The sequence below is a fragment of the Podarcis melisellensis genome (genome assembly GCF_964234715.1).
Source record: "Podarcis melisellensis genome assembly, chromosome: 1".
In the NCBI taxonomy this organism is placed as follows: Eukaryota; Metazoa; Chordata; class Lepidosauria; order Squamata; family Lacertidae; genus Podarcis; species Podarcis melisellensis.
This window is the reverse complement of record NC_138528.1, coordinates 59396157-59416795: the sequence shown is the minus strand read 5'-3', so window position 1 is coordinate 59416795 and position 20639 is coordinate 59396157. Positions and strand designations below refer to the sequence as shown.

The window sequence follows — 20639 nt, the reverse complement described above, 5'->3', positions numbered from 1 at the left end:
AACTCTTAACTACCAAAGGTCTTTCCATTTGCTACCCACTGGCCAAAACGGATAATTGTAGATCTTCATCATTTCAGAAGTTCCATAACTTCCAGGCTATAAAAATAAAGGGCTTCTCTGTTTGCTAAAAACACTACTCATATAGTAAGGGAACACAAAGCAGCTGCCCATCAAATGATCTTTAAACGCTTATGGGGCATCAGTTTGCCTGTTCACACTACCCAAGTTGCCAATTATTTTCTGCTAATTTATTTTTGGCAAGGGTTGCAAGTCATCTTAAAACATTCACTGAATCCCATCTTCAGCTTACCCTACTTTGTTTTCAGAATCCTGCTCCCTTTCTTAAAAACAAATGCAGCTGATTTTGCATTATTTTACAAACTGTCATTCCTCCCGCTACCCACCCCGATACAGACAGAAGGGAGAATGGACTTTTATGGGAAATATGTGTGAATTACCACAGGACGACGAAAAATGATATGTAATCCAATTAATGTCACTGGAAACAATGGTGTAGGAATATGTTCCTGAAGTAATAATCTGTACATTTGCCAAGTCAGAGACACTCAGAACTACAAGGCTGTTGAGATCTTCCCAGTGGTAGTACTACTATATATGGCTTAAATGGTTCAGCATATAAATATTAATGAAGCTTGTGGCTTCTGTCATGCAACATAAAGGTTAATGGGTACATTTCTGTTTTTCCATTTCTTGAATACTGTACATTCTAGAATCTGATCTGCATATATACAAGTGTTACAAAAAGTCACCGAATCCTTCAGGTTCCCTATTAGTGTTTGAAGTAATTTGTGAAGAATCATTTTTTCTTAATTAAGTTTTTCATTTGTTATTCATTACATTGTTACATGTAAACCTGGCATGCACTAGCTCTGCTTCAATACATTTTATCATTTATCCCCTCTTTGTGAAGTCAGAGGGGGAAAAGAATGCAGCACTGTATGTAGGAAAGATTGTTCTTTGGAGAGCCCAATTCCCACAGTTCCTGGAGGAACCAATTGTCAATTCTAAACAGAACTCAATCTTGTGACAGCAGACATTTCATAAAATTTACATACCTTTTGCAAAAAGAAAAACGAACCTCAAAGCAGTTTACAATTACCAGTAAAATAGTTAAAAACAACTATTTAAAATATTTTTTAAAATAATTAAAACTGACTGTAAACTAAAAAAGAAACACTGTTTGCCTACACTGCCTTAAAGGTAAAGGACCCCTGACAGTTAAGTCCCATCATCCCTGGGCATTGCCTATGCTAGTTAGTGCTGAGAGGACTTAGTGCTGAGCAAACATATACATCTGATATATGTAATACTTTATTAGCAATACTTTTTCGATTTCACAAGTGTTCTGAATGTTAAGTTATACCAATGCAGAATTTGCCATCTTTTTATGAAAATTCTGAACTTACACTGTCAGTGGAGATAACTCCCACTGTTGGCCCCAAGTGTTAATAGCTACGAAATCCACAGTTGCACACTGTGGTCCTAATAAAGATACTTTGGAGCTTTTCCTTATGGGACAAAATGGCCACTCTCAGGGACAAACACTAAAAAGACAAAGCGGTAGGAAGTCAGGAAACCCTAAAAGGCAGTAGAGACCAAGAAATATTCATTTAATATAATTACGTACACAGACTCCTGGATGTGTGAAATCAATCAAACATTAGGAGGAGAAATATTAACTCAGCAATGAAAACACACTAGCATTGAAGTTAAACAGACATCACAGGACTGTATAGCTCTAGTCAAATTAAAGTCCCTTTTATAGTATAATAAACACTGGAGTAGCCATTTTGTGTGTGTGCGTACAATTCTCCCTAACAGCAACATGACATTATCAAGCCCCATTGCTCCCAAGTGCCTTGCTGTATTTGCAATCAAAACACACAGCGACAAGGAGTCGTGCTGCTCCAGGCAGTGGGTGACTGGATTACCAATTTTTAAAAGTTTAAAAGACAGGAACATATTTTACAGACATGGAGGGAGCAATGCAGTCCTTGGGCTGCTTCATAAAGGAATCTCTGGGACTGCTCACAGATCAGACACCTGTGTGCCTTCCCATTCCACTTAGTCCAGCTTTGAAATATAAGGGTTTGTGATGGATCAGTCTCTAAGTGGACTGAAAACTGGAACCAATGTCCACATGACATTTTTTTCTACACTGAGGAATTTTCTATGCACATTAAAATCGGTACCCCTTGATATATTATGAAGCCTCATACCCACACATTGCTTGAAAGGTCTAAGAAATAAAAAAAGCAAAATAAGGGGGGGGGTTGGGGGAGATTTTGAAATTGCTGGTTAAAATCAGTGCAGCTTTGAAAGGTTCAGTCCATTTTGATTTAAAATGGTATCCAATTGTTGCCAAACATAGATGAAAACCTGTTCCTCGATCCCAGGAACCACCACACAAACTACGGTGATGATATTTTAAGAGGGATCCAAATGTTTATCAAAGAAAAAAAGCTTTTCAAAATATATAGTAGATAGTGCAGTTGAAATATGGCATATTTATTTTGCTGCAATTACACTGGAAAGATGGTACTTCAATGTATGTACTCATGACAAAATAAAAAATTGTCCCATGACGTGCTTCTCACAAGTGTTCTACAACACAGAAATTCTCTAGGTAGGAAAAATGTCATGTGTGAGTCCCCTCAGTTAAGTTGCATATGAAAGTTTGAAGTTAATTATGTGTACCAGATCTCTACAAATCCATGGATGCCCCAGGGAATTGAAGTTAGGAGGAAAATGAATCAGAGTTCAGTACACTGAAAAGAAAAGAAAGGACCACAGTCTAACATATGCATAATTCTGCCCTCTTCATCAGCATAAGTAGGTATGCTAATCCAGAGATCTTGAGAGTAAAGGCAGGGCGAAAGTGGAGCTGGCACTGCATTAGCCATTCTAGGCATTTTTAACAATTAAGCATCATGAATATAAGTGTTAATAAGGTAAGTAACAGGCAATTTTCTATATCAAAAGTCTCTGCACTGCTCTTTAAACAAACAAACAAAAATAGCTTGATGATGTAGTCCACCAATCCTTCACCATCTTGCCTAGAGGACCGAACTCTGAGTTGTATTAAATAGCATTTCCTTTTGCTGCCATTCATAGCTGCTCATTTAGATCAGAAAAGAAACACATAAAAAACCTTCAATCAGCTAAAATTAATATTGTTACTGTCTTATAAAGCCCACCCACAATACAGATTGCAGCAATAACAATTAGCTAAGTGACATAAAATATCAGCTGAACACATAGACTGCATTCCACTTGCTTTGTTAGATTCAGATTTCAGAAGCTGCCTGCTTGTAAGTCAATTAAGTTTGTTTAATTTTGTGCTCTGGTTATTTGTAGATTCTTTAGGATTGTCTTTCATCTCTCTATCTAGCCATTTGTAAAACCTGAAAACAATTTGCAGCAGTCACAGATTTGTAGCTCGTGGGTGAGGTGGGAATAATACACACCAGACAATGGTCTTGGATGAGCACAGATCACAACTGAATTGATCATAAAGCAGGTAAGCAAGGTTGGCATGGGATGGTGACGTCACCTAGGCAAAACTGCGTTTTGATTCTATGAGTCTATGGTCTGCTGCACCTTCCTTTCCCAGAAGCAAAATAGCCTATCTTGCTCCAAAACAAAGTCTTGCTCAATCTTTTAAGTGGACTATGAGCTGCAGAATCACAAAGCAGCACTCTGGATGACTGTTTTTAGCCTCCATTGCAGATCATCAGAGAATCACAAGCCCAGGCCACAGCCATTTCCATAATGTCTGCCAGGGCTCAATGCAGTGAAGCAAAACTCTTACAACTTTCATCAGCATGTGCCATCCACTAGACATAATGCAACAACTTCAAGCCCCCTAACTTTCTGCTGTGTTGGCAGTCCTAAAAAACAAATCCAAAACTGACAGATATCAAGGTGCTCTTTCAGTAGGTTCGAAAATATAGTGACACCTGTCTTGTTGAAAGTCAATTAAATTTCCCATCCCAATGTCGATACCCAGCTACCAAAGAAATCAAGATTAACAAGGTCATTTTGCACACTTTCCTCCATAGCAGTGCACTTTTCCATCAGGTTATTTTGTAAAGGAAGACAAAAAGAAAGAAAAGCAGCTCAAATATGCTACAAAATCCATAGGCAATCAAAATAGAACCACAATAATAATGACTCAAGTTCAGCAAAAAGTGGCACTTTAAAGCAACAATCTTTGGGAATGTCAGGGTCTAATATCTGGCTCAGTAATCATGTATCAAATCAGCTCACCTGCAAAGCTAAAGGCTAGTAGTGTGGTCTGAATTATGATGCGGCATCTTTTTTATGTCCTGCTGCAAGAACTGCTTTTGCAGTCAATGCTGACCTGACCTATAGGTTCAAGTTAATCACAAAACTTCACTCTTCCTGAACCCATCTCCAAAAAAACCACAAAGGAACCCTGAAGTCTGTCCACCATTCAATATTCTCAAACTTTGGCTACTATCTATTTATGCACTGGTGCTAAAGGTGATAAGGCAACCTTAAAAAAGAAGACAAGGCTCTCATATTTTTATTTTTATTTTTTTAAAGATTTTTATTAAGGTTTCAACAGATTTTATAATAACAAACAAGACAAAACAACACAACAACAAACAATAAGGCTCTCATATTTTTAACTGTTCTAAAACATAGTGAAATATGACCAGTGCATTTTGTCAGGCAGGGGTGGCAAAATGCCCTCTTACTTTCTGATATTCCCTTTTCTATTGTTATTGTGTGTATTGCCAGATCCTATATGGCCAGTAGGTGATGCTCCCTGGTTTCAACGTTTATTGTAGCTTTAAATCTTTATATATTTATTTGTATAATGAGGGCCTCATCATATAGCCAACTTATAATGAGGACATTGCTGTCTTTTAATATAATCAGGACTACATATCTAGATGATAAGGGCTTGTTCCTCACTTCATTATTTAATTACAATTTGGCCAACTGCCAGATACCTGCTTAGTTTGACAAGTTACCATGCCCAAGACATGAACTGTACTTAGCTCAGCCAGAAGGACTAACTACGTCGTGAACTTTCTGTTGGCCTTGATCCATGCCAACATGAGAAATAAAGCCCACACATGCACCCATTCCCAGGCCCCATTAGAGGAGGGCACCTGCTGATCTTGGCAGCTTCTTCTTCTTCTTCTCTGGCAATCACTCGTAGCCAAGTAAGATTGTCTTCCATAAACACAGTTTTAACAATGAGTCCGTAACTGACTGTGGAGGCCAATTCTGGATCCACACGTCCTTCCACAGTGGTGACATTGGTTTCCGGGCGGAAGTTGATCATGGTGTGGATTTGCCAAGCGTGCCTTCCTCTTAGCACGTTTCTCCCTTGCGTCCTGAGTTCGAGTGTCTTCAAAGCCCATGACACCTTTGGTAAAGGCTGTTCTCCAACTGGAGCGCTCGTAGGCCAGTGTTTCCCAGTTTATACTACATTTTTTTAGATTTGCCATTAGACAGTCTTTAAACCTCTTTTGTTGACCACCAGCATTACGCTTTCCATTTTTAAGTTTGGAATAGAGTAGTTGGAAAACAATCATCAGGCATCCGCACAACATGACCAGTCCAACAACTAACTTAGTTGGTCTTTAAGGTGCTACTGGAAGGAATTTTTTTTGTTCAGTCCAACAACGTTGATGTTGAAGAATCATTGCTTCAACACTGGTGATCTTTGCTTCTTCCAGTACACTGTAAAAATTTCCAGAGACACTGTTGATGGAATCTTTTGAGATGGCGTTTATAAGTGGTCCATGTTTCACAAGCATACAGTAAGGTTGGTAGTACTATAGCTTTGTAAACAAGTATTTTGGTTTCCCTGTGAATGTCCCAGCCCTCAAACACTCTGCATTTCAGTCGGGAGAAAGTTGCACTCACAGAGCTCAGGCGATGCTGGATTTCAGCATCAATGTTGGCCCTTGTGGAAAGATAATTGCCTAGGTAGGAGAAGTGATCGACGTTTTCCAATGTTACACCATTGAGTTGGATTTGTGGCACTGCAGAGGAGTTATTTTGTACTGTTGGTGCAGCACTTTGGTGTTTTGGATGTTGAACGATAGGCCAAGCTTTTCGTAAGCTTCTGCAAAGATATTTAGGATGGTTTGGGGGGTCATCCTCTGAGTGCACACCCTATGTTGTCATCAGCATACTGAAGCTCTATAATGGAATTTACGGTAAACTTACTCTTTGCTTTCAGCCTGCTCAGATTGAAGAGCTATCCCTCTGTTCAATATATGAAGGGGAGTTTCCCTTCGACAAAGTGTAGGATCATGGCAATGAAAATAATGAATAGATTTGGGGCAATAACACAACCCAGTATAAGAAGGCTGCGCTTGGTGCAGACCAACGGGATCTGGACCTGATTAGGAAACCATCTCATCAGGTTGCCTGCTTGCTGCTTAAGAAATCCCCAGAAGCTGTGGGAAGTATTGAGACTTATCAGGGAGCTGCTTCAGCCAGCTGTTAATTGGAAGCCAAAGGAGCGAACTACTGAGCTTCATTCTGTAAATTCTAACTACTTTGCTCATCTTAGCTGTTACTCTGCTGATTAAATGTTACTTAGTGTTAAGTCTTTGCTTAATTACTGTTAAGTCTTTGCTTACTATAAGTCTTTATATCGTACAGCTTTATATTTCATATTAATGATTCTGTTATCAACTAATAAACAGAAGTTTTTCTTGCATCCAATAGCTTGTCTGCCCTTCTATTCACTAACATCCAAAGAACTCTCCTGCTTTCTTGGTGGTTTCCATGGCCAGGTAAAGGTAAAGGTAAAGGTAAAGGTACCCCTGCCCGTACGGGCCAGTCTTGACAGACTCTGGGGTTGTGCGCCCATCTCACTTAAGAGGCCAGAGGCCAGCGCTGTCCGGAGACACTTCCGGGTCACATGGCCAGTGTGACATCGCTGCTCTGGCGAGCCAGAGCTGCACACGGAAACGCCGTTTACCTTCCCGCTGGTAAGCGGTCCCTATTTATCTACTTGCACCCGGAGGTGCTTTCGAACTGCTAGGTTGGCAGGCGCTGGGACCGAGCAGCGGGAGCGCACCCCGCAGCAGGGATTCGAACCGCCGACCTTTCAATCAGCAAGTCCTAGGCGCTGAGGCTTTAACCCACAGCGCCACCTGTGTCCCCATTCCATGGCCAGGTAACCACTAGGAACTCCCAAGATCGGGGAGGCAAAACACTGTGAAACTGATACCATATCCTTCTTTCATTCTGGTGGCACTAACTTCTGTTTCTCTTCACCTCTGCATGGCAGACCTGTGCTGCCTGAAGGGAACAGTGTTCTGATATATGTTGTGATGGGGGTGACAAGGTCCTTTACCATTCCTCTTTCATAACATTTTATTTGTACAGAATGAATCTGCAAGTTTCAGAGTCACTCCTGGGCAGCTTAATTTGCATCATGTGCATATTATATCTGTAATTTGAATATTAAAAGTAAAGGAACCCCTGACCATTAGGTCCAGTCGTGACCGTCTCTGGGGTTGCGACGCTCATCTCGCTCTATAGGCCGAGGGAGCCGGTGTTTGTCCGCAGACAGCTTCCAGGTCATGTGGCCAGCATGACTAAGCTGCTTCTGGCGAACCAGAGCAGCGCACGGAAACGCCGTTTACCTTCCTGTCGGAGCAGTACCTATTTATCTACTTGCACTTTGACGTGCTTTCGAACTGCTAGGTTGGCAGGAACAGGGACCGAGCAACGGGAGCTCACCCTGTCGCGGGGATTTGAACCGCCGACCTTCTGATCTGCAAGTCCTAGGCTCTGTGGTTTAACCCACAGTGCCACCTGCATCCTTAATTTGAATATTAGATACATGCAAATCAAGCAAATTCACTTTAACATTTTCTCCTCGCAAATGCTATAGTTGTTTCTGCCTAAGCAATCAGTACTTTAACATTTTCTCCTCGCAAATGCTATAGTTGTTTCTGCCTAAGCAATCAGTACATGGTATACAGATATAGATATAATATAGATATAGGTATGAGAAGAAATGGGCCTGACTGTTGGACTTTGGATGTGGCTTACTGTATCAAATCTGGAGTTTTTCTTGACCTGTTCGACTGCCAAACTACTCACTGGCATCCACCCTTGGGACTTTGCATACAAGCAGGACTTCACACCACATACACCGGGGTTCAGGACAATTGTATGTTATTGATTATTTTATGTCTTATATTGAATTTTATTTTATTACAATTTGAATAGCCAGGAATTCAACTTGTTAAATGTTCTTCAAAAACATATTTCAAGCCACCCGAAAGAAGCTTGTGGACCACCTGTACTAGAGAATATAATAATCTCCCATCTATACTGAAGATATGGATGAGGCTCCCCAATGCTAGGAAACAAATACAAAACTCACTGACTTCAGTGGGTGTATCTGCATTATGCCTTTAAAACTGGTTCAGCAGTCATTCCTTCAGCTCTTGGAACTCCAGTTCTGTGAAGGGGGAGCTAGTGATCAACAGAGGATTCTGATGCACTACAAATGCAAGATACCTGACATAATAAAAATTGCATACTGATATTCTGTGCGGAATTTTGGCAAAGCCTATTGTTATTTTTATGGAATACAATGAAACCTATTTTTTTAATGTAAGCTTTCCTAGATCCCAGCAGGCATTTCTTAAAAAGCCACATATGGCTGGAGAAAGGCAAAAATTAGATTATGAGATCGGTGAATTTTATTACTTTTAATAAAAAGCTCATTGCTTAACTTGCAGCTGTTGTGGTTTTACAAAATAACATAAATGTATTATTTAAAAATAATAGAATCTGTAACACTGGAAACCAAATCAATCAAATTGCCCTAGATAAGTTATTTGTCCTAGACTATCAATGAAAATGTGTGACATAAAATATACAGAGCAATGGATGGGAAGTGGTAGACAAAGCAGCTGACAAAGAAACGTGGGGTGTGTGTAAAAATATGGAGAATTTATTCCTAACTAATAGTGCATAATTCTAGATGTGTAGTCTACAGGACTCTCTGGGTGGTATTCAACTACGTTTTACTCAGAGTAAGCCAACTGAAATTAGTGAACATTACTAAGTTAGGTCCATGAATGTGAAACCCTGCTTTTCTATGAAAATGAATGAACAGAGCCAAAAAAAATATTTAAGGTTAAGCATGATAAGTATAGCTGAACAGGTCATGCTATTTATTTATGCAAACTCTGAATAATGAGAGTGTGCCACAAACTGTACATACGCTTTACCTTCTGTCTCTTACTTTCACACCCATCTGCTTAGGAAAGTTCTGCCTAGTTAGTTACCAAGCCATTGCTTTCAAAAATCTGAGGTAAGTTTTAATCTTCAAGTAAGAGCTCTTACATACAATCCTTGCTTGTATAAAGAAAACCAAGAATAAAATTCAATTTTATCATATGAGCTGTCACTCACAGGTTGTGTTTATTGAACATCACAATAAGCATGGAAATGAATCTGAACCTCCCTCGGTCTTATATCTGAACCTTATATTGCGGTTAATCTTAACCCTGTTTCGTTGAAACAAGATGCTTTGTAAACCACATGGCTCGTTTGAAACAAACCATAGTTAAACACAGCTTGTCAGGTTTGGCTGACACGACCTGTAGCTAATCAAAAATAGAAGTAAGTGCTTCTGAATTCCTGCACCAGAGGAGAAGAAGTTTGGAGGGGAGTATGTAAGTCTGGGAGAAGGCTGGGTTCATTCCCATCAGACATCAGGGTTTACTGTAACATCCCAACATAGCCACTGCTTAAAGTGGTATAGCCCATAATAGTTTTACCATGTCTTCTGTTGTACAATAACTGGACCCAAATCCCATGATTTCAATCAATTTATTATCAAATGTGCACTTAGAATAATTGCCTGATGTAACATGACCTCATTAATTTAATTAATGGAAAAAGACAGGCACAATGAACAAAGTTACACTCCCATCATGATAAAAATGGTTCACAGCAAGAGCTGGTGCTCAGAATGCAGAATCCACATTTCCAGCACCTTTGGTCTATTTGACGTTATGCTTCCTTTGCAAGCTTCAGGCATAAACCAACAGAAAAAAAGCTGCATCATTTGATAATTTCCAATTTCCCGTTGGTAAATGACTCCTGCTAGCTGCTAGCAAAATAACTGATAAAACCAAAGTATTCTTTTCTTCCTTTGCTAAGATATTAAGGTGACCTTTTAAAATGCATATAATATTTATGTGATAGAAGGATGCAATTAAGCAGGCCACTATTATATACAAGTCACTTGAGGTATACGGAATTTAGTGAAGACCTAATTGTTGGCTCTTATGAACTACAGAGCCTATTTTAAAATGAAATAAAACATAGTGAAGCAGGAAATAGAGAACTATTCAATCTTTATAAATTTAACATCCATGCTGAAGTAAACCACAATACATGCATGATAAACTAAGGAAGAGGAAGAAGAACAAAGATTGTAACTTCTGGCTAAGGTTACAAGAATTTAAGAGAAGGAAAACAATGTCTGAAAAAAATCACTTGAGTCAGTAATTGAACTTAAGCAAACTCCTCAGACCAGAACTGCTCTAATAAGAACAAGCAAGTAGCACAAGACTCCAAAACAACAAGAAGATTAAATCAAAAGGAATAAATGAAAAGGAACTGTGTCATTTGAAAGAAAGGGATCCGGGTTAGACTTCAGTAAAAGAAAAATCTTGTGTAACTTTTTAAAGAATATTCTTACTCCGCAGAGACAGAATATGCAAAAGAGCATAGGGCATGCAAGATTTGAATACCCCTCTCCTAAAGCACGGGGGTTGGAAAGCCCTAATACAATAATTCTCTCTGATTACAAACATGGCCTATCAGCCACAACACCATAGGCGCCGACTCCATGGGGCCTGAGGGGGCCCGAGCCCCCTCAAAAATTCGTTTGGGGGGGCTCCGCCCCCCAATAATTTAAGAAAATTATTAGTTATATTATGCTTTGTAAAATCAAAAAATTATGTTGGTATTTTTTATTTTCCTTGTTTGACGATAGTTACCTTTTAAAATACATTCAGTAATGAGTTAAAACAAAGCCACTCCCGATCTAGAGAGGGGTGGGGTTGCGGGCTCTCGACCCATCAACAATCTCGCGGGGCTGACGCCAGCCCCGCGAGAAGCGGGGAGTCCCCCTAGCTCATTAATATTCACCGCCCACGGCGGCAGCCAATCGGCTGCCGCAAAGGGCGGGCCCTCACAGGTTCACTTAAGGTCGAGGCAGCCCGGGGCTCGCCCCTTTCGTTCCCCCAGCAGCAGCGGTTTGGAGGTCTTGGGCCCCCCCAATATTTTTTATAAGTCGGTATGGGCCCCCCCCCCAATATTTTTTATAAGTCAGCGCCCCTGCACAACACAGCTAACCCTCCTTCCTCTCCCCAATCCAGCTTTTGGTGTCAGGGTCCCTGTACCTGCGTACAGTTCACTTAGAAAGATTAGTTTTGCCTTTAACAGTAAAGTTGTCTGCAGCTTTTTTTTGACATCTACATAGTCAAAGCAACACGAGGCACTCTAGTTTGGGGCACCTCATAAAGATAATCCTTCTCCATGGACAAGCCCAGAATCTCTCTGAAGCACCCTGCTTTGGATTGAGATTCAGCTGAATCCACTGCACACCACTAACAGAGCTGTCATAAATTTTTCTGTCATCATACTTCAGCCAAAGTAGTCTGAGGCTATTTTATCAGTGGAAATAACTGGTCTCTTTTATCTGTTTTTAATATTGTATTTTAAATTGCTGTAAATTGCCCTGGGTAAGTTGGCATCTTGCAGGGTGGGTAAGAAATCTAATAAACAACAACACTAATACTGCTACTAATGATGATGATGATGAAAATTATAGTATTGTATACTAAAGTTTTAGTATCTATGAAGTGCTTGGCAATTTTGAAATGTTAAGGAGTATATAAATGATAGTAAATAACAGCTGCTCAGATGTTACTAGCCTGGAGATGGAAAGAAGATTAAGTCCTACCAGAGAAGAATGGCAAACTAAGCTGTTGGAGTATGCTGAAATGGCAAAACTGACCAGGAAGCTCAGGAACCAAGAAGACCGAAACTTTAATAAAGAATGGGGGAAATTTAGAATTTACTTGGGAGACCACTGTAAGCAGATTAAAACATTAGCAGGATTGCAATAACACTTGTAATGTACCAAATCTTATGGACAAAATGGAGAGATATAAAATATGGATTACTTAATAATATGAAGTTGAAAAGGCTGACAATAAGACCCATGGAGGGGAAGGTGGAAAGTCCAGAGATTTGAAGAAATCTTTAAATATGAATATGTATTTTGTATTGTTATAATTCTATACATGTAAAATCAAATAAAAAACATTTCTAAATAAATAAATAAAGGGATACATTCAATTACAGATATACCCACAGTTCATAGAAATTCACCAAAAATATTGGTTAATAATAATAATAATTTTATTATTTATACCCCACTCATCTGGCTTGGTTTCCCCAGCCACTCTGGGTGGCTTACATATGTACAGTATATGGTTCCATATATTCTGTGTATTTGGGAAATGTGTTCAGTTAGCACTCAGGCAATCCTATTCGAAGTCTTTGGAACATCACCTGCCTCTTAAGGAACATGACTCTCTCCCTCTTTCTTTCTCAATCTGTATATTAAACCTATGGCACTGGCTAAATTCATAAAATTTATCTGCTTCTCTTTTGACTCTTCCTCTACCTATTTTGCACTTTACAGGACTTCTGGTGTTCTGCTGTCATTGCTATTATTAGAGGATTTTATTCATTAACAACGCAGTGGCTTTACTTCAGGGGAAGTACCTAGAATTAAATGATGTTTTGTTTTTTGTTTTTGAAAAGTGGCTAATAAATTGGAGAACAAACAAAATAAATAAAAATGACAGACTACCAGACAAGCAGTTCTTTTCTCTTTTTACATGCACATCTCTTTGGCAGGGAGTGTCATGCGGAGATAACAGCACCTTAAATGTGCTTGTGAGAAGTCATTCTAAGGCAGGGATGGGGAATCTCTTCATCCCAGCAGGCCAGAATTTTATCTCCCCAACACTGGTGGGCCACATTTGACACCCACAAATCACCTGGCATCACTGGGACACCAGGTGATCGACAGGTAGGGGAGATAAAGATCTGCGGCATGTCACAAATTCAAAGCACTGTGCTGGGCTTACAGGTAGCCCTGCTTGGTGCTTTGAAGTACCACCGAGGCTGGGTATAACTCCAAGCCTAATTTCTGCAGGGATTGGGGAGTTCACTGGATTGGCGTAGCTCCAATCCAGTGGGTTTTGAGTTACTGCCTATCTGGTGAGAGGCAGCAGGTCAAAACCTGCTGTTCCAAGGAAAGATAAAATGCTCCTTTTTAAAACTGGGCATTTTTTTTTTCTTTACAAAGAAACCGCCTTGGGAAGTGCTGTGCAAGGAGACTTCCAAACTCTGTGCTTTGCACCAACTGATTGGTGTTTAGGAAGCACTGCAGAAGCAGCTTTGCAGGCACTGCCAGCTGAGAGTGCAAAGCCCCATTCAGCTCAGTCCCACCTTTTCCTGCCCCTCATCTGGTGTCATCTATGGCATCAGGTGTAGGGCAGGTGGGTTTGGCTTGCTCCAAATGACCTTGTGGCTAAAGAAGGCCTGGAGGTTCCCCACACCACTGTTCGAAGAATCTAAAATCGATTAAAATAATGTACTTAATTTCCTCACTGGCTTGGTGCCTTAATACAATATCACCATAAAGCATTAAATGGACAGTGTATTTTTATTGGTTTTCAGCAATGATTTACATAAGCCACAGGTTTCCTCTTACCTGTGCTCCAACTCTCGGATAGACAGAATGACTCCCGAAGTCGACGCCTGCTGCTGTAGGGTAGCCAGAAATGTGAACTCACTTTTATTCCGGAAGAGCTGAATTAACTTCTCACTAGAATGGGGTGCTGCATGGATTTCTCTGTCTACAGCTAAAAAAAAGTTGGGGGAGAGAAAGAGGAGGGGAAGAAGCATACTGTAAAAATGTTTACATCTGTAAAAGTAAGAAAATGCTTTTCATTTTTGTCTCCTGTAGATACACTCTTCACTCTGGGGGGCTTGTGCCCTATGTGTGCTACTGCAGCAATCATGTATAAAAACAGAAAACATCATCTTTATCAGTGTGCCCCATTTGTCACACTGACAAGTTCACAATCAGACATGCACTGATTTTCTGACAAAGTTTCTGACAGGGGATGCTGAGCCATTCAGGTCTGCTGTGAGCAGATTACATTGCTGATTCATGAGGTGTGGGGAAACAAGATAATAAGTTCCCAAATTCAGAGGGTCTGGCTGGTCCCCGAGTCACTTGCTAAGCTCAAATTTCAATTTCACTACTGTCTCAGTTACTCTCTTTCCATAATACATCTAGAGAATCTGCCCTTGTAACATATGCGGGCAGAAATGCATTATTGGTAGCAATACTCCATCGACGTACTTTTGACTCCCAAATGTATTTATTTTACTACACTGGCACACATAATATACTTACAGGAACAAGCATCATTTCTGGAACATCGCAGTTTAAACAAGCAATATGTAGATGTTCATGCAATATTTATTAGACCACAATCTGATGTTTAGAGATGCATCCCTATCCGAGCAGGAATAAGGCAACACTCCAGCATTCAACTTAAAGCCACATTTCCTTCAGGTCTTGTTAGTTAGGGATAGGAAAGGAGTAATGAAAGCAACAGATGACATCTATATTAAAGAGAATGAATCACCCACCCTCCAACCTACACTTCTATTTTGCTGCCTTTCAAAGCAACAACTCTGTCACATATTTTGAGGACTAGTGTCCATTCATTCCATTACTTGTTTTTAAAGCCAAATGACATGACACAACAATCCAGATTTTTAAGCGTTATTATTATTTTGCCCCAGCTACAAAACTCGATTTCTAATAAGTGTTTTCTAATAAGTTAAGTCCAGTCAGAGGCGACTATGGGGTGCAGTGCTCATCTTGCTTTTCAGGATGAGGGAGCCAACGTTTGTCCACAGCTTTCCAGGTCATGTAGCCAGCATGACTGAACCACTACTGGCACACAGAGGACTGTGACAAGTGCCAGAGTGTACGGAAATGCTGTATTCCTTCCTGCCATACTGATACCTATTTATCTCCCTGCCCTGGTATTCTTTCGAACTGCTAGGTTAGCAGAAGCTGGAGTAAAGCAATGGGAGCTCACCCCATCATGCAGATTCGAACTGCTGACCTTCTGATTGGCAAGCCCAAGAGGCTCAGTGGTTTAGACCACAGCGCCACCTGTGTACCAGATCCTTTACCTTTACGGTCCTAAAGACAAACTAGGGGTAGCCTATGTGCTGTCCTCCAGATGTTGTGGACTATAATTCCTGGCCATTAGCCATGAAGGGCACTATGTTGGCTATTTCCACATATCAGGAATATCACATGCCCCTAAATTCAACAGAAAACTTTGAACTACAACTGCTAACAGCAGTTTAAGAGCCAAACTAGATGTGCTATTAAATGGAGGGTTTCCTTTCAATGCAAGCAATAGTGCCCAACGAACTTGTTTTGTTAGGACCACAGAAGGGAAGGGAAGGGCTAAACGCCCTCCCCAACACTTGCTACAATCCTGATGATTATCACCAAACTCCAGTAGCTGCTAATTTTTTTTTTTTTTATTAAACAGTTTTAGGTACAAGATGCCCTAAGCAAGGCCATTTAAAATACTGAGCTCATCCTAAACAGCAAAAATGCTACATGGAGAGTTGTACAATGGCTACTCCCTTGGCTCCCAGATGTCACCAAATGCCATGCAAAGGGTCTCTGTTATATCTTGTATGGTGCTGGCTGGGGCTGATGGAAGCTGTGGTCCAATACATCTGGAAGGCACCAAGTTGGCCAAGTCTGCTTTAAATACACTGCTCAGAGATTTCTAAAACAGTAAGTGATTAATAAATGCTTTGAAATAAAGAAAGAGGCCTTCAAAGAGCTAGGGGGAAAATAGGTGCCACCAAAAGTGCATCTTCAGTTATCTATAATTTAGTTAGTCTCCAAGTCTCATTTCTCATGGGAAAATGAAATTCATTATGCCATAGCAGCCGAATTTCACGTATATATCAATGATTCCATTTCCAACACAAACTTATACTAAGTAATGGAAGAAAGGGAAGAATCCTCATCTCCCTATTCCTTTCCTTGTAAATGATTGATGTATGTCCCTTAGCCATCAGATTTGATTACCCGCATTTTGAAGCGTAGCATGAATGTTATGAATGACATAAAATTACCTAATTCTTTCTAAACCCTAGCCTTGGGAGATGTCAATGCTTACATCAAAAAATGTCAATTAGTATTCAAATATATCCTTAAAAACACAATAACGTCTTAATGAAAATCTTTCCCCACTATTAACCATGTTTTAGCTTTTGCACAACACATACACAGGTACATTTGTTTCAATTTCAATTATGCAATATCCATATATAACTCACAGAGAGGTGGGGAGGAAGTCATGCAGATAAGAGCTGAAGGGTGGGGAAATGACAAGAAGATAGCAGGCAGCCTGGTTGGGGTGGTAGCAGATTAACCGTGGCAGCTAGCCTGTTTATGACACCATGGCAGCTAGCTCATACCATACCACATACTAGCATTGTTCCAAATATGAGATCATTCTTTCATCAGAAACTTGTTTCCACTAGTGCAAAAAAAAGAAAAATATTTAAAAGTATGCAACCAGCAGCTCAACAACCTGGACAAAGTGTAAATGGAGGTGGCTAACCTGTGGTCAGGGACACAGGTGGCGCTGTGGGTTAAAGCCTCAGCGCCTAGGACTTGCTGATTGAAAGGTGGGCGGTTCGAATCCCTGCGGCGGGGTGCGCTCCCGCTGCTCGGTCCCAGCGCCTGCCAACCTAGCAGTTCGAAAGCACCTCCGGGTGCAAGTAGATAAATAGGGACCGCTTACCAGCGGGAAGGTAAATGGCGTTTCCGTGTGCAGCTCTGGCTCGCCAGAGCAGCGATGTCACACTGGCCATGTGACCCGGAAGTGTCTCCGGACAGCGCTGGCCCCTGGCCTCTTAAGTGAGATGGGCGCACAACCCCAGAGTCTGTCAAGACTGGCCCGTACGGGCAGGGGTACCTTTACCTTTACCTAACCTGTGGTCTATATATACCCTACCAAAATATAGTTGTCTTTCTGAATACAATACATCGGAGATGGCTCACATTTTTAAAAATTCAATGCAGGAAAGCTTGTGAGTCTAATGAGATGTCAGCTCAACTGAAGCAAAACTTTGTTAGACAAAGTACACTCTTTTGGAATAAAACTGTAATAAATGCATATATGTTTCTCAATAAACAGATAGTGCACAAAGGTCCTGTAAATCCTCAATACCCATTTAATCACTTAAACTGATTTCTTTAAAATCTGTTACAGTTTTGCTCAACTACATTGTGGCCAGGTCCTTTGTACACTCACTTGTAAGTTACTATAACCAAGCGATACAGTAGTAGTAGCAAATGATAGTCTAGGATTTAAGTGCAACATTGGAGCAAAATGAATGAAAGGCTGACTTGATGTTTCAACATCAGTTAAATGTCAAGAGTTGACAGTGGTTTGTTCAGTTGTTGGAAAGTGTCTGAAAAACTTTTAGTGGGTTGTTGAAGAAGACCGCTCACCCGCTTTTGGGGGTGTGGTGGTGTGCAGAACAGCTAGTGACTCCCTCCCGCCAAATGCAGGAGAGCTGGGTGCTGGAGAGTGAGCTTCAACTCATGCTCCTGGCTTGAAGTCTGGCTCTGCGCCAGCCTGCTTAATTGGGCAATGGCAGGCTGGCTCAGAGGGCAGTGCACACTCCGGCGGGGGGGGGGGGGATGACAAAGCCATCAGGGGATTTAAACTGCCCCCCCAAACCCAGCTCTTCTCGTCAGATCAACCCACCCACTCCTCCAGCATTGCATTACACATATTGATTTGCCTTGCTATGGCAACAGTGGTCACTGGGCTGGGTAGGAATTTGCCTATCAGGCAAATTGGCTATGGCCTGAGGGTTTTGCCCACCTCATAGCAATTGCCACAACTTGGGTGGTTTAGGCATTGGGTAACCTGAGTCTTGGATGGAGGTGTTGTACCTTCCCCTTCCCCTCTAGAAATAGGGTATTCAGTTACAGGGATCCGTGAAGGAGTCATTTCCATCCATATGCCCAGATAGGGGCTTGGGCTTCAGTGCTCCTCTAGGTGGCAATCCCTGCAGGGATACCCCTACTTGATGTAAGTCAGGGGTCAGCAACCTAAGGCCCATGGGCCGGAAGCGGCCCATGGAGGCCGTCTAACTGGCCCGTGAATTGCCCCCGAACCGAGCAGCCTGCTTGGTGAGTCCCCGCGCGCTGTGCTAAACTGGTGCAGCACAGTGTGGGGACTCTCTTCTGTGGCTCCAGAAATCACTTCTGCGCATGCCTAGACACTGAAAATCACTTCTGCTCAGGTGCGATTTTCAGCATCTGGGCATGTGCAGACGCGATTTCTGGTGTCACGCTGCACTGGTCCAGCCCATGGAGGATCTCTGCGGGAGTGATCTGGCCCATGCCCGGTAAGCCTTGCCAACCTGAGGTAAGTCATAGAAATCTCCACTGCCAGGTTGACTGTTCATGTCATTTTTGGCATGTGGGCCAGAAATAATGGTTACCCATTGCCTATGCCAAACCTCTTCAACTAAAGTCAATAAAGTTGTGGCCTGATTTGATCACATCTGATGGTGTGGTGTTATTTATTGATGGAGGAAGTGGGAGTACACAACCTGGACCTGCAAGAAAGATGGAAGTGACAAACCAAAATCCTCAAATCACCAATGGATGATTTAAGGACAATGAAGCAACCTAGAACAAGTTACAACTCTGGCTAATCTAGGCTATTCTGCCAATGGCCTTTCCTCACACATGCTGTCATTTCAGATGCTACTTTCCAAGCAGTTCAGCCACAGCTGCTTCCAGGCATCCATCACTATCAGGGACACAACTCATCAGAAAGGTTTGCTATGCAGGTTTCGTTGAAATGCACTGAAATGTATTACCGTGCTGGTGTGCAGCACCCATTCATTTTAAATAGGACTTTAAAAACTCTCCTGAAGATTGTGCCCTAAAGCAATGTTTTTGACAATGTACAGTAGTGGCACTTTATCCTACATATTTCAAAATTATATAGATAAAGCACAGTAATATAATATTACAACATAAAAGATTAGAGTTCCAACTCACTAGAGCATATGTAGTACTATTTCACCGCCATTCTGAACCACTGCCATGCGATGCACTTTGCAAGAGAACACATATTTGAAAGAGCTATTTCCAGGAAACACTGTGGTATTTCAGTGCATGTGCCAAAGAATAACAAGCTTAGCACTTGTTATGTTTACTAATCCAAGGCTTGTATTAACAAACCGTGCCTGCCAGCACACAAAAGGGAAATGAGAACTCCTCTTTTTTCTTTAACTGAAACACAAAAATGAGCAATGCAACACAGAACTGCTGAACTTCAGCGATGCTCCCTCTAGATTAAAGGTGCCCTTTCATTTACGGTGCAATCCAATCAAAGTTAATTCTAAAGTCTCATTATTTCAATAGAGAGTTAATCATATGCCTAATGCTTTCCAATTGCAGTAAATGAAACTTAAGACCTTTTCGACTTTGGCTGGATTATGTCCTCACATAAGTATTTTCAAACATATGATTAAATCTAAATATCAGGCCTCATATGCTTCAGGAGCCACTGTTGCTCTGGTCATTAACATAGTCTATAGCTGATGGTGGCTGTTATGCTCTGAAACTGGTAATCATTAAAGAAATAAAATACTGTGTGAGCACATTTCTAACACAAATACAGTTTAGCAGGACCACAAGGTTGTTTGGTCTGTCCTTATACACTAACAAGACAGGGCCATCTAGTCTCCCTATCATGACCAGGCTACACGATGCCATTGCAAAATCCAGGATGTTGCAGGATAATTAGCCCCAGATTATTCAAGCAAGTCAAAGGCTGCTGTCATATTTGCATATGCCTAAAACCATGGGTATCTGTAGAAGGGCGGGGGGGCAAACTGCTCCACCCCAAATAAGCATAAAACCCGATTCCCAGCTTTCGGAGGGGGGGGCTCTCCACATGATAATTTTTCAATGTTTTGAGTCTTCTTTGAAGGCTTACATTCAGTAAAAACATTCACTCAGATTACAGTTAAGTATTCACAACGAAAACATAGTGAGGAAAATTAGCAAAATAAATCATAGCGCTCAGGGTGGTTTTTAAAGATATTTCTAGCCCTTGTAAAATCTTAAATGCAAGGCAAAATTTTGCAGAAACTCAAAAGCTCATTCCGCTTGTGAGAAACTAGCCTGCTCCTGCCTTTTAGTGTTTTTAATCAATAAATGGAATCATATCAGTAAATTATATTTAGGAAAGCAGAGCTAGCTGATTAGGCAAAAAGGCTTAGAGCAGGTATGGCATACATATGGCCTTCCAGATGTATTTCCAGATTCCATCAGTCTCAACCAGCATGGTCAATGGTCAGAGCTTATGGAAGTTGGAGTCCATCTCATCAGGTTAAGACAAGCATTA

General features: G+C 41.0%; 1 protein-coding gene across 4 annotated transcripts in view; it reads right to left on the bottom strand.

The window, feature by feature from the left end:
* The window catches only part of NELL1 (neural EGFL like 1), a 379806-nt gene that overhangs the window by 301407 nt on the left and 57760 nt on the right, over positions 1-20639 (bottom strand). For all 4 annotated transcript variants that reach the window (XM_081882839.1, XM_081882838.1, XM_081882841.1 and 1 more), the window contains exon 3: positions 13850-14000. In XM_081882839.1, the coding sequence (XP_081738965.1) occupies positions 13850-14000 (151 nt within the window). The remainder of the gene's footprint in view (positions 1-13849; positions 14001-20639) is intronic.